At 49.7% G+C, this 19,460-nt stretch overlaps 1 protein-coding gene across 3 annotated transcripts in view; it reads right to left on the bottom strand.

The window, feature by feature from the left end:
* Positions 1 to 19,460, bottom strand: part of DSCAML1 (DS cell adhesion molecule like 1) — a 350,222-nt gene that overhangs the window by 43,738 nt on the left and 287,024 nt on the right. For all 3 annotated transcript variants that reach the window (XM_040483149.1, XM_040483150.1, XM_040483151.1), the window contains 3 exons: positions 14,728 to 14,927; positions 13,983 to 14,079; positions 13,215 to 13,343 (listed from right to left, as the gene is read on the bottom strand). In XM_040483149.1, coding sequence (XP_040339083.1) covers positions 13,215 to 13,343; positions 13,983 to 14,079; positions 14,728 to 14,927 — 426 coding nt within the window. The remainder of the gene's footprint in view (positions 1 to 13,214; positions 13,344 to 13,982; positions 14,080 to 14,727; positions 14,928 to 19,460) is intronic.

The following is a 19,460-nucleotide window of genomic DNA, read 5'->3' on the forward strand; positions in this document are numbered from 1 at the left end:
CTTAGCTCTCTGGTCTCATCTTGGGTCAGATTATGAACTCTGCCCATGGCCACGTAGTAGATTGTTTTGTGTTTCAAGGACGGCTGACATTCAGGGGTGTAGACATAGAACCGTCTCATGCAGAGCAGGAATTGTACAGGGATGTGATGCTGCTGAACTGCAGGAACCTGGCCTCTGTAGGCGAGGAAGACTTCCCCCCAGAAACTTCTAGTCTATCCTCCAGCTCTTGGCTCCGCTGTTTGTAGAATCTCTCTTGGAGCTTCCAGTTCCTGTGACAGAGTTTCAGATCCCTGCTGTCAAGGATGGAATTAGGGGTTTTGTTGGTGAAGAACGACTTCATGGTGTTTCATCATGCCTTTAAACTTCATCTTTCCTGAGGTAACCTACACCCTTTACTTGAGATTAGTGGTAATTCTATACATTCAGTGGCATAAACTATTGTGGCCCCCATCTTAATATCCAATTTCCACCCCTTAGATTTGACCCAGAAATACTTAGAAGTGGAACTTAGGATCTAAAGTTTTTACTATACTAGCAACAGTAAAGGTGCTGTCAGAAAACAGTATTTTGGGACATCACGTTCTAGAACACTCTAACATCCTACAATGTCCTCTCTTCTCACCCAGGCACAACACTGGATTGGACACTGGAGAATCTCCAGCAAAACCCATGTCCCTTTTTCTAATAAACAGGCTTACTGTCTCTAACCTCAACCTGGTCACCTTTTTGGAGCAAAAGAAGGAGCCGTGGGATGTGAGGAGGAAGGAGACAAATGCCAACAGAGCCGGGTGGGCGGGAGCGATTGAAGCGAAGGACACAGGTGAGAGGTCAGAGGTCACAGAGGAAGCCAGACCTTAACATATGGTTTGGGAAGATTTGCTTCAATGGAAATGATTTTTGAGACACCTAAGTTTTCTGCTGCTGTCACAGAGGGAGACTCCTCCCCAACCCTCCAGGCATCTTCTGCTCCAGTGGACTTCTGTCACGTTCACATTGAGGCCCAAAGTTGTCCCCTGGAATGGTGAGGCTGCTTTTCCATCACTTTTAGGGGCCTGGGAAAATCTGGGCGCACTTCTGAGGAATTCTGCGTTAAGGCATTTTTAGAGTTCTGCTTCTGCCTCGTGTGAGAAATTTGCAAGGGAAACAGTCGAGCTAGCGGGGATTTGGTTCAGAAATCCCAGGAACACAGGAGACAGGTATCACACGTGCTCTGCTGAGTCATTTCCAATCCTGTGGAGGCTTCACACACGACCCTCCAAGGTTCAGACAGTAATTTCCTTGTGGCACAACGCACCTCCTTAAAATGAGCAAACCGAATCTCCCATTCCACTTTGAAATTTCCGTGTTCTTTGTAAGAACTAACTTTAGAAATTTCAAGTCTATGTGCCCCAGTTCCTCAACAGTACAAGAGTTTCATGCATCCATTTACCTCACAGAATTCTTTCTTTTATTGAAGTATAATTGACATATAACATTATGTTAGTTTCAGGTGTACAACATAATGATTCAGTACTTACATACATTGTGAAGTGGTCACTACCTTAAGTCTAGTCACTATCTGTCACCGTACAAAGTTACAAAGTTTTCTTCTTATGATGAGAATCCTCATCATTTAGTCTCTTAGCAACTTTTTAAAAATAAGTTTATTTGTGTATTTTGAGAGAGAAAGTGCAAGGAGAAGGGCAGAGAAAGGGAGAGGGAGAGAGAGAGAGAGAGAGAGAGAAGTGAGGGAATCCCAAGTGGGCTCCATGCTGTTAGTGCAAAGACGGATGTGGGGCTCTGTCGCATAAAATGTGAGATCACGACCTGAGCTGAAATCAAGAGTCGGATGCTTAACTCACTAAGCCACCTGGGGGTTCCACATCTTAGCAACTTTTAAACATGCAATGCAATATTATTGTCCACAGTCACCATGCTGTACATTACTTCCCGTGACTCATTTATTTTACAACTGGAAGTTTGTACTTCCTGACGTCCTTCCCGCATTTCACCCACTCTCAAAACTCCTTCCCTCTGGCAACCACCAGTCTGTTCTCTACACCTACAAAGTTTATTATGTGTGTGTGTGTTTTAAATTCTACATATAAGTGAAATCATGTGGTATTTGTCCTTTTTCTGTCTGACTTATTTCACTTAGCATAATACCCTCCAGGTCCACTCTGTGTTGTTGCAAATGGCAAAATTCCACTCTTTTTTACGGCTGAGTAATATTCCACTGTGTGTGAGTGTGTGTGTGTGTGTGTGTGTGTGTGTGTGTGTGTACATACATCCCACTTCTTTCTTCATCCATTAATTTATTAATGGACTGAGGTTGCTTCCATATCTTAAGCTATCGTAAGTCATGCGGCAACGAACGTAGGGGTGCATACATATTTTTGAATTAGTATTTTTGGTTTCTTTGGATAAATACCTAGAAGTGGAGTTGCTGAATCAAACAATAATTCTTGTTTCAATTTTTTGAGAAACTTCCACACTGTTTTCCATAGTGGCTGCAGCAATTTACATTCTCACCAACAGTGCAAGAAGGTTCCCCTTTTTCCCACATCCTTGCCAACACTTATTATTTCTTGTGTGTTCAATTCTTTGACGGCTGAGAGCAGTGAGGAGGCAGCAGAAGAAAAGCCTGAAGCTTGCAGAGGCTGGTTCATGAGGTTTAAGGAAAGAAATCATCTCCATAACATAAGAGTATTAGGCAAGGCAGCAAGTGCTGATGTAGAAGCTGCAGCAAGTTATCCAGAAGATCCGGATAAGAGAATTAATGAAGGTGGTTACACTGACCAACAGATTTTCAGTGTAGATAAAACAGCCTTCTATTGGAAGATGCCACCTCGGACTTTCATAGCTAGAGAGGGGAAGTCAATGTCTGGCTTCAAAGCTTCAAAGGACAGGTTGATTGTCTTGTTAGGGGCTAATGCAGCTGGTGACTTAAAGTTGAAGCCGATGCTCATTTAACATTCCAAAAATCCTAGGTCCCTTAAGAATTATGCTAAATCTACATCGCCTATGCTGTATAAATGGGACAACAAAGCCTGGATGCCAGCACATCTGTTTCTAACATGGTTTGCTGAATATTTTAAGCCCACTGTTGAGACCTACTGCTCAGAAAAAAAGATTTCTTTCAAAATATTACTGCTCGATGACAATGCACCTGACAAGAGGTCCGATGGAGATGTACAACAGTTGCCATCTTCACACCTGCTAACACGATATCCTTTCTGCAGCCCATGGATCAAGGCGTCATTTCGACTTTCAAGTCTTATTATTTTAAGAAATACATTTCATAAGGCTATAGCTGCCACAGATAGTGATTCCTCTGATGGATCTGAGCAAAGTAAATTGAAAATCTTCCGGAAAGGATTTGCCATTCTACAAGCCATTCAAGAACATTTGTGATTCATGGGAAGAGGTCAAAATATCAACATTAATAGGGATTTGGAAGAAGCTGATTGACACCCTCGCGTGGACTTTGAGGGGTTCAAGGCTTCAGTGGAGGAAGAGGCTGCATGTGTGGTGGAAATAACAAGAGAACTAGAATCAGAAGTGGAACCTGAAGGAAGAGGAGACTGCATGGCCGCCATTTCAGGATAAAACTTGAATGAATGAGGAGTTGCTTCTTATGGAGAAGCAAAGTAAGTGGTTTCTTTTTTTAAATTTCTTTAAATGTTTTACTGATTTTTGGGAAAGAGAGGGTGAGCAGGGTAGGGGCAGAGAGAGAGGTGGGAGGAAACAGAGAATCCAGAGTGGGCTCTGTGCTGACAGCAGAGAGCCTGATTCAGGGCTTGAACTCACGAACCGCGAGACCATGACCCAAGCGAAGACGCTTACTGACTGAGCCACCCAGGTGCCCCAAGAAAGCGGTTTCTTGAGATGGAATCTACTCCTGGGAGAGACACTCTGAAGACTGCTGAAGCGACAGCAAAGGATTTAGAATATGACATAAACTTAGCTGATAAAGGGTTTGAGAGACTGGATGCCCATTCTGAGAGAAATTCTACTGTGGGTAAAATGCTATCAAACAGCATCACCTGCTACAGAGAAATCACTCGTGAAAGGGAGAGTCTGCTGATGTGGAAAACTTTACTGTCTTATTTTAAGAAATGGCTGCAGCCACCCCAACCTTCAGCAACCACCACTCTGATCAGCAGGCATCACCACCATTGAGGCAGGACCCTCCACCAGCAAAAAGATTATGACTCATTGAAAGCTCAGATGATAGTATGCGTTTTTTTTACAATAAATTATTTTTTAAAATGTTTGTTTATTTATTTTGAGAGAGAGAGAGAGAGAGAGAGTGCGGGCGAGCACTAGCAGGGGAAGAGCAGAGAGAGAGAGGAGAGAGAGAGTCTCTCTCTGTGTTGTCAGTGCAGAGCCAGATGCGGGACTCAAACTCACAAACCATGAGATCGTGACCTGAGCCGAAATCAAGAGTCAGAGGCTTAACTGACTGAGCCACCCAGGCTCCCCTACAATAAACTATTTTAAAATTAAGGTACATAGTTTTTTTTTTTTCCAAACATAATGCTATTGCACACTTAATAGACTACAGAATAGTGTACACGTAACTTTTATATGCACTGGGAAACCAAAAAGTTCATCTGACTTGCTTTCTGTTGGTGATCTGCGAGTATCTCCAATGTATGCCTACAATCATTGATAAGTATGTACTTACTAATGCCACTCTGTTAATTGTTTTCTGCCTGTTTTGTAGTTCCTTTCTGTTTCTTCTTTTGCTCTCTTCACTTGTGGTTTGATGACTTTCTTTAGCGCTGTGCTTAAATTCTTTTCTCATTTTCTCTTGTGTACCTAGGTTTTCACTATGAGGCTCACACAGAATAGCCTATATGTATAATAGTTTATTTTAACCTGAGAGCAACTTACGTTTGAATGCATTCTAAAACTCTATCTTATTTATTCCTCCTGTTGTATGATTTTGATGACACACTTCACATCTTTTTGTGTGTCCATTAACTAATTATTGTAGTTATGCATTTTTTACTACTTTTGTCTTTTAACCTTCACACTAGCCGTATGAGTGATTAACCCACTATATTTACTATATATTTACCTTTACCAGTGAGATTTTTACTTTTGTATGTTTTCTTGTTACTATTTAGTGCCCTTTCTCTTCAGCTTAATGAAGTCCCTTTAACATTTGTTGTAAGATCAATTTAGTGGTGATGAACTCATTTAACTTTGCTTGTCTGAAAAACTCTTGGTCTCTCCTTCAATTCCAAATGATAACCTTGCCAGGTAGAGTATTCTTGGTTGGAAATTTTTTCCCTTTGGCACTTTGAATACACCATGCCACTCCCTTTTGGCCTGTAAAGTTTTTGAGAAATCTAATATCTTATGGGCTTTCCCCTGTACATAACAAGTTATTTTTCTCTTGCTGCTTTATAGATCCTCCCTTTATCTTTAATTTTTGACATTTTAATTATAATATGTCTTGGTGTGGCTCTCTTTGGGTTTATCTTATCTGGAACTCTCTGGGCTTCCTGGATCTGGATGTTTGTTTCTTTTGCCAAGGTAGGGAAATTTTCAGCCATTATTACTTTATTTTTGTATTTTTAATTTATTATTAAAATTATTGATTAATAATAAATTAAATAATAAATAATAGTTAAATATCAAACTAAAATAATTTTAATTATTAATTTTATTATTATTAAAGTGAGCTCTAGACCCAATGCGGGGCTTGAATTCATGACCCCAAGGTCAAGAGTCCAGTGCTCTACCAACTGACCCAGTCAGGTGCCCCAGACTTTATTACTTTAAATAAGTTTTCTTGCCCATTTGTTGCTTCTTCAGGAGCCCTGTAGTGGGAGTGTTACTCTGCTAGATATTGCTGCATAGGTCTCTTAAGCTATCTTCACTTTTAAAAATTCTTTTATCTTTTTGCCACTCTGGGAGAGTTCCACTGTCCTGTCTTCCAGGTCACTGATCCTTTTTTCTGCATTGTCTAGTCTGCTTTGAACCCCCTGGTGTGTTCTTCAGCTCTGTCACTTCTCTTTGGTACTTTTTAATATTTTCTGTCTCCTCATTGAAGTCTTCTGTGTTCATCCATTCTTCTCCTAAGTTCCATGGGCATCTTTATGACCATTACTTTGAACTGGTTATCAGGTAATTTATTTACCTCCATTTCATTATGTTCTTTCCCCCTAAAGTTTTATGTTGTTCTTTTATGTGGAACATATTCCACTGTTTCTTCACTTTGCTTGACTCTGTGTTTGTTTCTGTGCATTAGGTAAAATAGCCACCTCCCCTTGTCTTGAAGGAGTGGCCTTGTGTAGGTGATGAACCATATTGTTTAATCTTGCCCTAGCCCTTGGTTGTCTCTTGAACCTTTGTGATTGTCTAAACAGCCTGATTTATTCTGGATCGGTCCCAGTTGTTGAGGGTGTGCCAAGACCTGTCAGTGTTCCAGAGGGAGGGATCTTAGCACCTGCTGAATTTCAGGCTGACTGGAAGCCAGATTCTTAGACAGGAGCTTTTAAAGTATACAAATACATACTGTCCAATGGGACCGCAATCACAAACCCTGCTGGCCTCCAGACCAGGCCATCTGGAGGTGTCCCCTTGGCAATAGTTGCAAAAGTCAAGACAAGTGTATGAGCTCCTTCCTGGGATGTACTGGTATGTTGTAGTGAGGCCAAGGGAAAGCACAAGGATGGCATTCCCTTAGCCCACATTCTCTTAGAACATTTCGGTAGTCTTAGGATGTGTCATAACCCGAAGCCTGCCCTTTAGGCTGAAGCTCTAGGACAAGTAAATAGGTCCTTTCCAAAAGAAGGCTGGGGTGTGTTTTAGTTTGCTCTCTGTGCAGTGTCCTGGGGGTGAGAGCCTGCCAAGAATTGTCTCTCTGATTGTTTCAGACCCATGGGGGCCTAGAAACATAAGCCTGCCTAGCCACCAGACCCAGATGCTCAAGGGCTGTCCCTAATGTGGATTGTGTGCACCTGCTGGCTTTAGCAGGGCCACAGGAGAGTGTGGGGGTGGGGTGCACCAGCTGACTCTAGTGGAGAAGAAGAGCCAATAATTCCCAAGCACTTGTGATGCACCAGGTGTGGTGCTGGACAATGTAAACATTCACCATTTACTCTTCATACCCCCATGATATCGGCACTATATCTCCGTGGCATCGGCAACCCCCACGTCACCAAATCCAATTCTTCACCTGGCCTCTCGGGAGTGTTCAACACTTGGACCTCTCCCTTTTCCTGACATACTCTTTCCTTGGCTTCCCTGATAAAACACTCTCTGGCTTTTCTCTTACGTCTTGGGCTATTTTTCCTCTCTCTGCTTTGCAGGCGCATTTTTCCCACCCTCCCATTAATGGTTAGATGGAGTTCTTCCAGTCCACCCTAGGTCCGACTTCTTTCGTTTTACAGAATTTCCCCATAGTTGGCTTCTATTTCCATCTATACACAGATAACGTGAAGATTTGTGTCCAGCTGGACATCTCCTTTGAACTCAAGATTCTTACAGCCAACTGTTTACTTGACGTCTCTTCTTGGATGTTTCAAAGGCAGCTCACATTCAACATGTCCAAGACAGAAGTCTTGACCATCCCCCCTATAAACCCATCACCTTCCTCACGTCCGCACCTCAGGAAATAGGCGCATGGTGTGCCGGGTGTTATTCCAGACTCTTCTATGAAGTCTTATAGCTTTTGTGTCCCATGTATCTCTTAAATCTCTCCATTTCTCTCCATCTCCATCCCCGCCCCAGCCAAGCCACTGTCACCTCCCCCTTGGACCAGGGAAACCACATCCCAGAACCTACTGTGCACCCCTTTCCATGTGTTCACCACGCTGCAGCCATCCTTCACCCCACACATAGGATCAAGCACTTTCTGCCGGCAGAATACTGTCCCGGCCCTGAGAGTGGTCTTCTCGAACACAAATCTGATACTGCTGTCCCCTTGCATAAAACTCTCCAATAGTTTTTCCTTGCTCTTGAGACAAAAACAAAATTTCTTCTCGGGACCCCAGGCCCTACAACATCTGGCTTGTGTATACCTTTCGGGCTCCATGTTTCTCCACTCTTTTCGTCTGAACTCCTACAGCATTTACAGCCCTCTTTGCCACACAGGGCTCACTGTTTCAGTAGCAACTGGCCAAGGAGACACTAAGCTCCCTAAAGGCGGGAGCCATGTATAAAAGCTTTGCCTGTCTCCACTTGGCATGTGCTGGGCACTTAAAACCCACTGTTGGTGTTAGATCCGAGCCACTGTGTGTCCTTTACTTTGGACTCAGAGTTCCTCTGCATTTTGTAGTCACAATAAATACCCCGCCTTGCCTTTCCCTTCCCTGCCACACTAGGCCGCCAATCACAGAAGGGTTGGGGCCTGGAGGGTCCCAGAAAGTGGCCCCTTTCTCTCTGCTTTTATTAGTCGTTTGCAGGTGGATTTGACCCTGTGTTCCCAAATCATCTTTGATGTTGGCATAAAAACTCTCTCCCCACAGCCCTTTCAGGCTAATGCATCAGAGTCAAATCTGAAGGCCTTTAGCTGATTTTTCAAACTTGATCACTGCCATCTCTCTGACCCTGAATAGCTGAAATTAGGGGCCCTATTTTCTTCTCTTTCCTTTTCAGCTCTGAGTACTGAGCTGGGTTTGGCGAATATTGTCTGTTTTAATATTCCCTTTCATATGAGCCTGGCTTACCCAGATTAACATATTTCATTAAGGGCGCTCTCTCCCTTTCTTCATCAAAGGGTTTCTGATGCAAAAATATTCTTCTTAAAAAATAAGGAAGTGGCTGGGGAGATGTCAGCGCCTTCTACTCTGTGGACTGCTTGCCGGGAGGGGACCTGGAGCCTCTGGTCTTTCAGAAGACACATTTGCTGTAGAGGGAGAGCAGCTTGGACAAAAGCCACATCTGGAGCATTTAGCTGCCTGCACTTGGGAAACAAATCCATTCTGCATCTCTGGCTTTCTCCTTGCATGACAGCACTAAGCCCCCGCCCCCACCCCCACCCATGGCAATCTCTCTGCAGCACCCAGAAGAGGTTCCCTGGGTCACGACGACCGCACACGACATCCCAGCATCAGTCCCTCTCACAGCCACACTCCAGCTAACACAGAACATCACAGCACACACCAGGCTGGCTCACCCCACAGTGGCCGACAGCTCGCACCAGGAGGCTGCCTTCTGGGCTTGGAGGGCCATCCTCAAAGAACCCATTCCTGCTCCTTGCTTGGGGAACAGAAATGAAATGTAGTGTCTGCATTTTTAAAACTGCACAGCGCCATCTGATAGATTTGTGTGGATGGTGCTATTTATCATTCAGCATTCATGTATTATTACTCTGCTGCCCGGGGCCAGGAGAAGTCAGCGTGAGCGGGATGGTTTAGAAAGGGCAGACTTGGTAATTTCCCTTGGAAAATTAGCACGATGAGCAACATGGCAGAAAACCTGGCAAAGACAAAACTGAGGCAAAGGAGGGGGTCAGGAGCAGCTGGTCCGGACCTGGTCTGGGGGTGGTCTAGGGCAGGAGGAAGAGAGAGGGAGGGAGACCCAGCCTGGGGGTGGTCTAGGGCAGGAGGAAGAGAGAGAGGGACAGGACAGGGACCCGTGGAGGGTAAGGATGTGCCAGGCTCTGTGCTAAGTGCTTCCACGTAAGTCTCCACACTTGTTTAATCCTTACAGCCATTCTGAGAATTACACGCTATTGTCTCCATTTGACAAAGAGATGTCCAAAGTAGCTTGCTAAAGATCACACAGTTCTGATGCTTGGTCAACCCAAGTCTTCTGCTTTCAAGAACTGTTCTTGTTCTACTATTCCTTGTGTGGAAGGAGATCTACTTACACACACACACACACACACACACACACACACACAGCTCCCTCCTTCCTTTGAGTCACCCATCTGTTCCCTAGGATACCTTTTTCAGTTATCACGTAATACTGTTTGCGGAGTATTACACATGCTTGGATAGTGCTTTGTAATGATTCTGAAGGCATGTGTGCGTGTGTGCGTGTGTGTGTGTGTGTGTGTGTGTGTGTGCGCAGTGTATGTTCTCACGCCAACTGCGCTGTAAGCTTCAAGGGCAACACTCTATTTCTTTTTCTTTCCCTACCACATGGCTGCTGCATGATTCTGCAAAAAATTATTGGCACTCAGTTCATGTTGCTGACTGACAGACATATATTTCAGCCTGCGAGTCCCATAGGACTATAAATTGCCACATGAGGTATGTGAGTTAGAAGGGAGAGAGGAACTCACATTTATTAAAGGTTTACGACAGCCCTGTGCTAGATGCTCTCTCTCTCTCTCTCTCTTTTATTTTTTTATTTTTATTTTATTTAAAAAAATTTTTTTTTTCAACGTTTATTTATTTTTGGGACAGAGAGAGACAGAGCATGAACGGAGGAGGGGCAGAGTGAGAGGGAGACACAGAATCGGAAACAGGCTCCAGGCTCTGAGCCATCAGCCCAGAGCCTGACGCGGGGCTCGAACTCACAGACCGCGAGATCGTGACCTGGCTGAAGTCGGACGCTTAACCGACTGCGCCACCCAGGCGCCCCTCTCTCTCTCTTTTAAAGCAGGCTTCACACCGAGCATGGAGCCCACCATGGGGCTTGAACTCGCGACCCTGAGATCAAGACCTGAGCTGAGATCAAGAGTTGGAACTCGATCGACTGAGCCACCCAGGCGCCCCTGTAGATGCCTTCTCTTTAATCCTCAAAACAACCCCACGAGATAGGCATTACCGTTCCCACCTTAGAGACGAGGAAGCTGTGCTGTGCTCACGGCTTCTGCCTGATGCCAGGGATGACTCCCTACAGCTCCCCCAGAACCCCCTTTCCTAAATGCCAGGACAGACGTCCCCCCGGGATGGAGCAGTCCAGCCCAAAGGTAGGGGAAAGGACCAGCCGGCATCCCCCTGCTCTTGATCCTGTGATTTATTTTCCTACAGGCGCAAAGCCCTTGTTGAAGGGAGCGTCTTCATTACCCCTCCCTCTCCACTCTGCCCACCCATCCTGGCACCCCCGGCTTGGGGGTAGGCTATGGCAGTCCCTCATCTTGCGGGAGAGCCGGAGGGGCTTGGGCAAGGCATGGATGTGCTCTGAAGATAGCATCTTTCCTGCCCCCCCCCCTCCTCCTGCATTGCTCTCCAGATGTGTGATGTTCTCAGCTTTGCCCTGCTCAGGGGGGCCCCGGGAAAGGTTGCCACACATTAGAGAGTGGTCCGCGGAGGGGGAGTAGGCAATGGGGCAGCATGGGGGAGGAGGGTGGGGAGGCGGTCGCAAGGGACAGTCGGGGAGGGGTGCGAGTGACAGCCCAGGCCTCCCCTCCCCTCCTCTGACAATGACAGGGCAGAGCCCCGCCAGCCATAGCAACCTGGCAGGGAGACAGAGCGGGCAGTGCCATACGGGGGTTGGGCCTACAGGCCCACCCTCTCCTGGGGCAGCCGCAGGAGGTCTTGACGTATGAGATGGACGTAGTCAGCCCCCTCTCCCCTCGTGCCCCGCGTCTCTGCTGAGGCCTGGCCACTCACCACCTCTCCCCAGCCGCAGCCTCCCACTCACTTCCCAGAACCCCATTCTTCCACGGACGCCAGATGTATCTTTCCAGGGTGCCGTGTTACCCAAGTCTCTCTCTGGGAGCTCATCGAGAGTGGCTCTCAGTGACCTTCCCCAGCAAAGTAAAAAGCTCAGCCCAGAGGCCCCAGAACACATTTTAGTCCCAAGGACTGTATCCAAGAGCCCTGTGCTAGACAGGCCACTCCCTGCGGTAAACTCCACCTGCTCCGGGCTCTGCCCTTCCCCGTTCCCTGAACCCAGGCCCATCACCTTCCAACCCCCAAGTCCTAGCTCTCAGTGCGGCACCTGCAGGGACGAGAGAGAGCCTTCCCCGGTGCCTCTGATAGTGGCAGCCAGTCCTCTCTGTCACCCTCTTCCCACACTCAGGGATGGACTCCTGGGTGGCCGGCTGCAGCCTGACTCTTCTGCCCAACGAGCCAGTAAGCTTCCAAGGGCAGGGCGCCTCCCTGGAGAAACCTGTACCGGAGATGACTGACCTGGTGTCACGGACGGAGCTGCTTCTCAAGAGGTGAATATGCAACTCTGACTTTGCTTTCCTGGGTCTCACTTTGACTCACTCAGCAGCCATCTGCCGAGCATCTAAGCCCGTGGCGGGCAGTGTGCCAGGTGCTGGGAACACAGCAGGGACTGAGACTTGGTCCTTCCCGAGGAGAGGACACCCAGCCAGCCACTGACTGTGCGCTGTGCTAAGGAAGGGTCTAGAAGCCCCCAGGAGAAACAAAACCTTGGAGCTACACGAAGACCTGAAAACTAGTTGGAGCTGGCAGAGGAAAGGGGGCTGGGGAGGGGTGAGTTCTCCAGGCTCTCTCTTCCCATTTCTGAATTGTTTTTGAAAAGCTGACAAAGGCTTAAACGAACGCAAAAGGTCCAGAAGCAGCCAGAGTGAGAAGCAGGCTTGCCTCGCATTCCCACGTGGGTGCCACCCAGGCGCCCTCTCGGGGGTAACCCCGGTTACCAGGCGCCCAGAGAGAGTCAAACAGACATAAGCATGAGCCCCTGCGGCAACTCTGTGGCTTGGTCCACTCCAGGCCTCTCGCCCCCTCTGAGGCCCCCTCTTCGCCATTTCCTGCCACCTGACCACGGGTCCCCCATTTCCCCAGAGACCTGGGGGCCCACTGTCATTCTGCTCCGCAGGGCTTCACGGCCTCATCGGTGCTAGCTAGGGTCCCAGGGGAGGGCTCTGAAGGGATACCAGGAGGACAAGACCTAGATCTAGGTTTTTCCAGGGGATCCCGTCTCCCGCAGACCACCAAGGTCCAGCTCTCTGACCCCCAAGCACTCCCATAATCCCAAACCAGGAGTGTCCAGATGACTAGCCAAATCCATGATGTCTCTGACCCCACAGACTCAGCCCATAGCCCTTTGCCTCCGGGCCTTTCAGCCGCTTTAAGTCAGACCACCTTGTCGCCCTTGGCCCAGGGACAGTCCTGGAAAGAAGGGACTGGCGCTCCTCCCTCCCCATTAACTGCCCCATCGTCTGCCCCTCTCACGGAGCTCTTAGCCCAACCAGAGTCCTGCCCTTAGGGAGAGATGAGGGCCTGTGGCCTGGTGGGTGCTGGTGTGTTTGCCTCAGATGGGCAGCTCTGAGGCCCAAGGACTCCCCCACAGGGGGGCACGGACAGGGCACGGGCACAGGGCCACCATAGGCTGAGCCTTCACCCTACCTGATTTGTTCTTGTATTCAATATCGAAGCCCGTGATGATGCTATTCCCGTCGAATCGCTGGGTCCAGCGCAGGTTCATGCTCCGGGCCTTCACCTCCCGGATCTCCAGCTCTGGGGGGTCAGGGGGTTCTGGGGAGCGGCAGAAGGAAGGAGCAGGGGTGAGGGCGGCAGCAGAGAGCATGGCCTCCTGCCTATCTCCAGAGAAGGCCAGGGTTCTGCTGTGTCCCGGGGAATTGGTGCCAGCCGTGGTCTTCCCATGGGCTCTGAACCCGGGGGTCAGGGCAAGGTGGGTCAGGGGGAGGCCCAGCGGTGGGGCCCAGAGGCAGAGTGGGGCCTAAGCGTGGTCTCCTGCTTTGTTCCCCGTCTCTTCGTTGGCCGGTGGGAGGGCAGGCCCTCTTGCAAGGATCCCCCTGACCCGAGAGTCTGTTTGCCCTCCGTGAAGAGCTCTCAACTTTTCCCGGCTTGACTCTCCTGCCCTCATCTCCTCCCGGGTCCGGGGCCACAAACCCAGATGCCCCCCACTTCTGGAAGCGGCAGTGCGTTCTACAGTGACGGCGGTCGGTGTAAACCTTGCCGTCCGAAGTGTGCCTGGCAGGGCCCTTACTGCCCCGCTCTGGCCGGAAGGGAGAGCGTAGGAAGGCTCTTCTCAGAGGCCAGTTCCTATCATCCTCCACCACGGTGTGGGTGATGACCCCGTTCTTGAGGTGGAGCTGGCAGCGGGCAGCTGGCTCCCCGGGGAAGGGCTTGGGAACGGTGGGGCACAGGTACCTTGCACAGTGAGTTGGATCAAGCCCCGGTCCTCCCCATATGAGTTGATGGCGTGGCAGCTGAAGAACACAGAGTCCCCACGGTCAGCTGGCTTGAGCTGGGAGGTGGCCCGCAGGGCAGGAGGATGGGGAGAGAGGAAGGAAATGGGGAGAGTGCTTTAGAGCTGGTCTGCTGAAGGGGGCTCACTCTAGTGGGGGGCAGCAAGGCCACGTCTCCTGGGAGAGGGGCCCACAAGGGCTTTGTCAAGGGCTCCTCTTCCCTGAAAGTTCCAAGGATGGAGGTGTGGAGGAGTCCAGGCAGGGAGGGGCTGAGGGGGCACGAGGGGGAGAAAGACAGGGGCTGAGGGACCCCAGGAGAGTGGGGAAAAGGGGCTGAGGGGCTCTCAAGAGGGAGGGAAGGGCTGAAAGTCGAGGGAGAAGGGGAGGGACTGAGGAGTCCCAGAGGGAGGGAGGAGCGGAGGGGTCCGGGAGGGAGGATGGAGTCCAGGGGTTCCAGAACAGGGAGAAGGGCTGAGGGTTCCACACATTTAACGGCTGTAGGGTTGTCAGGAAGGAGGCATAGTGAGGTTCTAAGGCAGAGGCTCCCCAATGAAGAAGGGAAATAGGTAGGAAAGGGGAGGTGCTTTTGGGGGTGAGGGGAGGGGCTCCCAGATCCCCATCTACTTCCAATAGATACAGCAGTAAAATTGCGGGCTCCCCACTTTCAGAGAGTGGGGTCCCCCTGAGACCGGGGCGTGGTTGCTCACCTTCAGTGTGGAGACAACCTCATCGCCGTTGTCCTTGGTGGCGATGGCGTACCTCATGACTCGGTCGGGGTCGATGACCGTGTCCCCCTTCTCCCAGCGGATGATGATGGGCCGCTCACCCCTGGCTGTGCAGTTGAGCTCCTTGGCGTGACCCTTGATGGCGATGGTGGTGTTGGGGTGGGAGGTGATCATGGCCGGGACTGGGGAGGGGAGGAGGTGCAGGAGGCCCCAGTGAGGGGGGGGGGGGGGGCGTCGGCCAGCCTGGGGGAGGGGCGTGTGCCTTGCGCAGAGGCCCCGCCCCCACTACCCCTCCCCTGCAGAGCGCCTTAGCCCCAGGGACGGGGTCTATCAAAAGTTGTGGGGGGCTGTCAGAAACCCCACTTGCCTATCTTCCTTTTCCGCCTCCCTACCCATGACTGGAGTGGCCTCTCTCTTCACCAGGGATTCTTATATTCCGCGGACACCTTTTCAGCATGTTTTAAAACGCACAATATATACAGAACTACAAAGGAAACCAGATATATTGAAGTATGGCTATACAAATATTAAAAACCTTCAAAGGCAAACTTTTCACATAGTATATCACATATCAATATGTGTTTTTTTATTACCCTTTATCAAATGCTGTCTAGTGCTGAGTTACATTAGCACGATTCTGTAACGGCGATAAGCATAAATGCGAGAAGTGTGGTACGAAAGCATCTGTGTATTTCTGCTGGTGGGGGCCTCGGGTGCTGCTTCTGCTGTGGTTTGTTGCTTATATTCAACATGGAAGGAAATACTACATGTCAGCTCTAAGTTGGTGGGAAAAAAGATGGGCTCTCTTCTCCTATGCAAATTCATAGACCCCTTGGATCAGATCCATGGACTTTCTGAGGGGGGTGGGGGGGGTGGTCTCTGGACCCTAGGTTAGTTATGAACCCTACTCTAACGTACTGGGGCCTTTGCTTTGTGTCCATGGCTCAGGCTCTCTCCAAGGCTCAGGCTCAGCTGGTTTACTCCTCTCGAACAGCTGAGAAGCTCCCCTGTTCATCCAAACAAAATGCAACAGAAAACCCTGCAGAGCATCGCCATTATTAAGGTTCGCTCAAGCAGCTTTAACGGGTTTCTCCCCACCTCCCCGCTGAGCTGAGAAAATCACCATGAAACAACCAAGGCCCCAGCTGGCCATCAGGAGGCCACTCCCAGTGCCCTGAAAAGAAGCGTCTAGATCTTGACCCTCTTCTGGGCCTGAGCACCTTGGCTAGCAGCAGGAGGAGGGGCCGGGCAGAGGGAAGGATGGTCTCGGCTGCCAGGGAAATCCTGTCCCCACTCTCCTCCCTCCAAGTCAACAAATACGCATTGAGCGTCCATGCCATTACGTGGCACTGTGGTAGGCCTGGGGGACATGCACGCTGTGAGACAGGGTCCTTGCCTCTTGGAAGGAGGGGGAGAGGGGAGGGGGACAGACACCTGCAGGAACCCCATGAAAATGTGGAGGATCTGAGCAGTGTCGCACAGAGGTGTTAGGAGAAATTACCTTTGACTGAGGGTATCTGGGGAGGCACCATCCATCCATTCAACGAGCATTTATTGAGCACCTGTTATGTGCCGGGCTTTGTACTGGGTTCCAACAGTGAACAGGACAAACCAGATCTCAAGGAGTTTCATGGTAGCGGTGAGCACAGACAAGACTAGCAATCCTGGCACAGGATGGCAAGTTCTATGCTGGGGAAATGCATACGGGACACAGCGGGACTTAGATGGGCACCCCAGGCCATGGGGCCTGCTAGAGCAGAGACAGCCGTACGTAGGGCAGACCCCAGGAAGCAAAGTGGTGTGATGCACCTGCAAGACTGTCCTTGCCCTTGCCTTCTCCTCACCCCCTTCCTGGGAAAACCTGCCTGTCTGAGTACAGGACGCAGTGGCTCTCGTCTGCGGGATGCCCGTTAGCCCATTAGCCACTCTGGAGCCCACAGACTGGGCTGGCAGTGGTTGACAGTGAGAATCAGACATCACTCCACCTTCCCACCCCCACCCTTGGTGGGAAGAGGACCCCTCCCCACACTGAATTCTGCAGAGCAGAGACCCAGCTCATCATCATACCCCATCAATGGCCTGCCTGGGCAACCGTGCAAGACGGCTCCCAGTCTCTGTCCGAACACCCCCCAGCTGCCCTCTGGGGCACCGGGTCCCTGCTCCATGTCAGTGGCTGATCTTTTCTTTCCCTCCCAGTGTCCTCAGGACTTTTCTGTGGTTCACGCTGTGAACCGCGTGACCATGACCTGAGCTGAAGTCAGACGCTTAACTGACTGAGCCACCCAGGCGCCCCTCTCCCTGCAATACCCTCCAGTATTACAGACCTACTCAAAGTTCTTCCCAGCAACTCTCCAGGGTCACCTGACTTCTAAGGACAAAGGATGCCATGCAGCCCTAACGATGATGTGCCCTGAGACACCAGTCGGTGGGTGAGGAGACGTTTGAAACAGGTGTGGGGGATGAAGGGCAGTGTCTGGTGTCCCAGAAGTCACACGATGCAGCCAGCCACCTTCTCGGCCTTCTGTCTTACGGGACTTGACACTGAAGCCAGCCCTGGCCCCTGGCCCCTGCACCAGCCTCCGAGCACAATCCCCAGCCCTAGCTCATCAAATAACGAAGCAGATAAATTTTATAATGCACAGCATTACACCAGGATATACAATAAAACGCGAAAGACAAATAACGAGGTGCAAGTTATAATGAAGAAAAAGCCTGCAGTCAGAGACATCCGTGTATGAATTATTGACTAAGGTTTTACACTCTCAAGGATGTGTGGAGGAATATTTTCCATCAAAGATTTGCATAATTCACTCGTATAAACCTGGGTAGAATATAGAGTGAGATTTTACATCAACAAGTCAGGCCTTGCATTGCAGATGCCTCCATTTTTTTTTTTTTCTGAAGGATTGAAATTCAGGGGTGTGGGGGCAGGGGCACATGGGCTACCTCTGCTCGCCCCACGGTGAATGGCCAGAGACAGGGGCCGGGGACCCCTGAGTGGGCCAAGCCCTGAGGCCTTCCTGGAGAAGAAGAGGTTTGAGGAAGTCGGAGGAAAAGAAGAATCTCCTTCTGGTAGGAGCACGTCAAAGCTCCGCACCAGATCCAGAAACTTGTAGCACATCCCTGTTTTGTTCTCCAGGCAGGGCTGCCCTAGCCTGTCCAGGGCATGTGTGGGGATTATAAAGGCACCCCTCTGGCTGGATGCAACCCAGTGCCAAGAACCGTAGTCTGGCCAGTGGGAAAAGACCTGGGCTTCAGGCTCCACTTGCCCCTTAGGCCCTGCACCTTTGAGCAGTGCACAACCTGTGCATCCATACATGCCAGTCCCACCCCAGGGAGTCTTCCCAATCATGTTTGTTTAAAGAGACAGACATGGGGGCAACTAGAGAAAAGAGGGCCTCGGGAGATCCTGGATAAGTCTCAGAGCCCACTTGGTCCTTTAGTCCCGGGGCAGGGGAGGGTTCGTTTCAACCACGGTTATTGTAGTGAGTATCGGCTCAGTACAACCCAACGCTCTCCTCACAGCCTCAAAGCTCAGAGCATGTCCAGAGGAGCCCATCTAAGAAGAGGAGGCTCTTCTGTGGCCCCCCCACCCAGCTTGAAGGGGTTGGGGGCCAGGCAGGCATGGGCCCTACTTGTGTCTTCACCAAGTACGGAGCCTTTAATACAGTAGAGTCAACCTCAGGTTCGCCACCTGTGGTATGAAGACAGGCCACCTCCCTGCAGAGTTGTTTTGGGGGCCAATAAGTCCATATACGTGAAGGGCCTGCCACGTAGCAGCTACTGGAGAAACCTGGGCACTATTCCCAACCCAGGGCTCTCAGGCCCCTCCCTCTGCTGTTCCAAGGCAAGCCCCAGATAAACGCATGCACCTCTTAAGATGTCACTTGCCAGACTATTCCACAGAATCACAGAGACCTAGATTTGCAGAACCCAAGTAACGTTCGATATGGCAGTTACCAGCCACATGTGGCTCCTGGGCGCTTGAAATGTGGCTCCCACGAACTGAGATGTGCTGTGAATGTACGGCTCGCACTGGGCTTCGAAAACGTAGGCAGAAAAAGAATAATGTAAACTATATCCTCAAGAATGTCGCACTGGTTACACGTTAATATTTTAGAGACACTGAGTTAAATGAAATACGGTTGACTCTTGAACAACACAGGTTTGGGCTGCATGGGTCCACTTACAGGCGGATGTTAAAAAATGAATATAGTCCAGCACTGTGAATGTATTTTTCTCTTCCTTACGATCTTCTTAATAACATTTTCTTTTCTCTAGGTGACTTTATTGTTAAGGACACAGTCTGTAATACACACGACATGCACAATATGTGTTAATGGACTGTTTATGTAATGGTAAGGTTTCTGGTCAACAGTAGGCGATTAGCAGTTAAGTTCTGGGGAACCCAAAAGTTATACGCGGATTTTTTTTTGCTGCTTTGAGGGGTCGGCACCCTTACCCCCTGCATCGTTCAAGAGTCAACTGCAAACTATTACTATGAATCTCAGTTGTTTCTTTTTTCACTTTTTGAACGTGGGACGATGAGAAGAGTTCAAGTTACACAGGTGACTTGGCTTTGCTCCTGCTGAGTGACCCAGACCCTTTGTTCTACAAATGAAGAAACTGAGGCCATACAGGGAAGTGATTTGCTTACGGGCACACCGCTAGGAAACCGCAGTGTATCTGAAGGGCGGGCTGATGGGAGAGGGGAA

The sequence above is a fragment of the Herpailurus yagouaroundi genome, unplaced genomic scaffold, assembly GCF_014898765.1.
Source record: "Herpailurus yagouaroundi ecotype Mexico unplaced genomic scaffold, PumYag 161, whole genome shotgun sequence".
Lineage (NCBI taxonomy): Eukaryota > Metazoa > Chordata > Mammalia > Carnivora > Felidae > Herpailurus > Herpailurus yagouaroundi.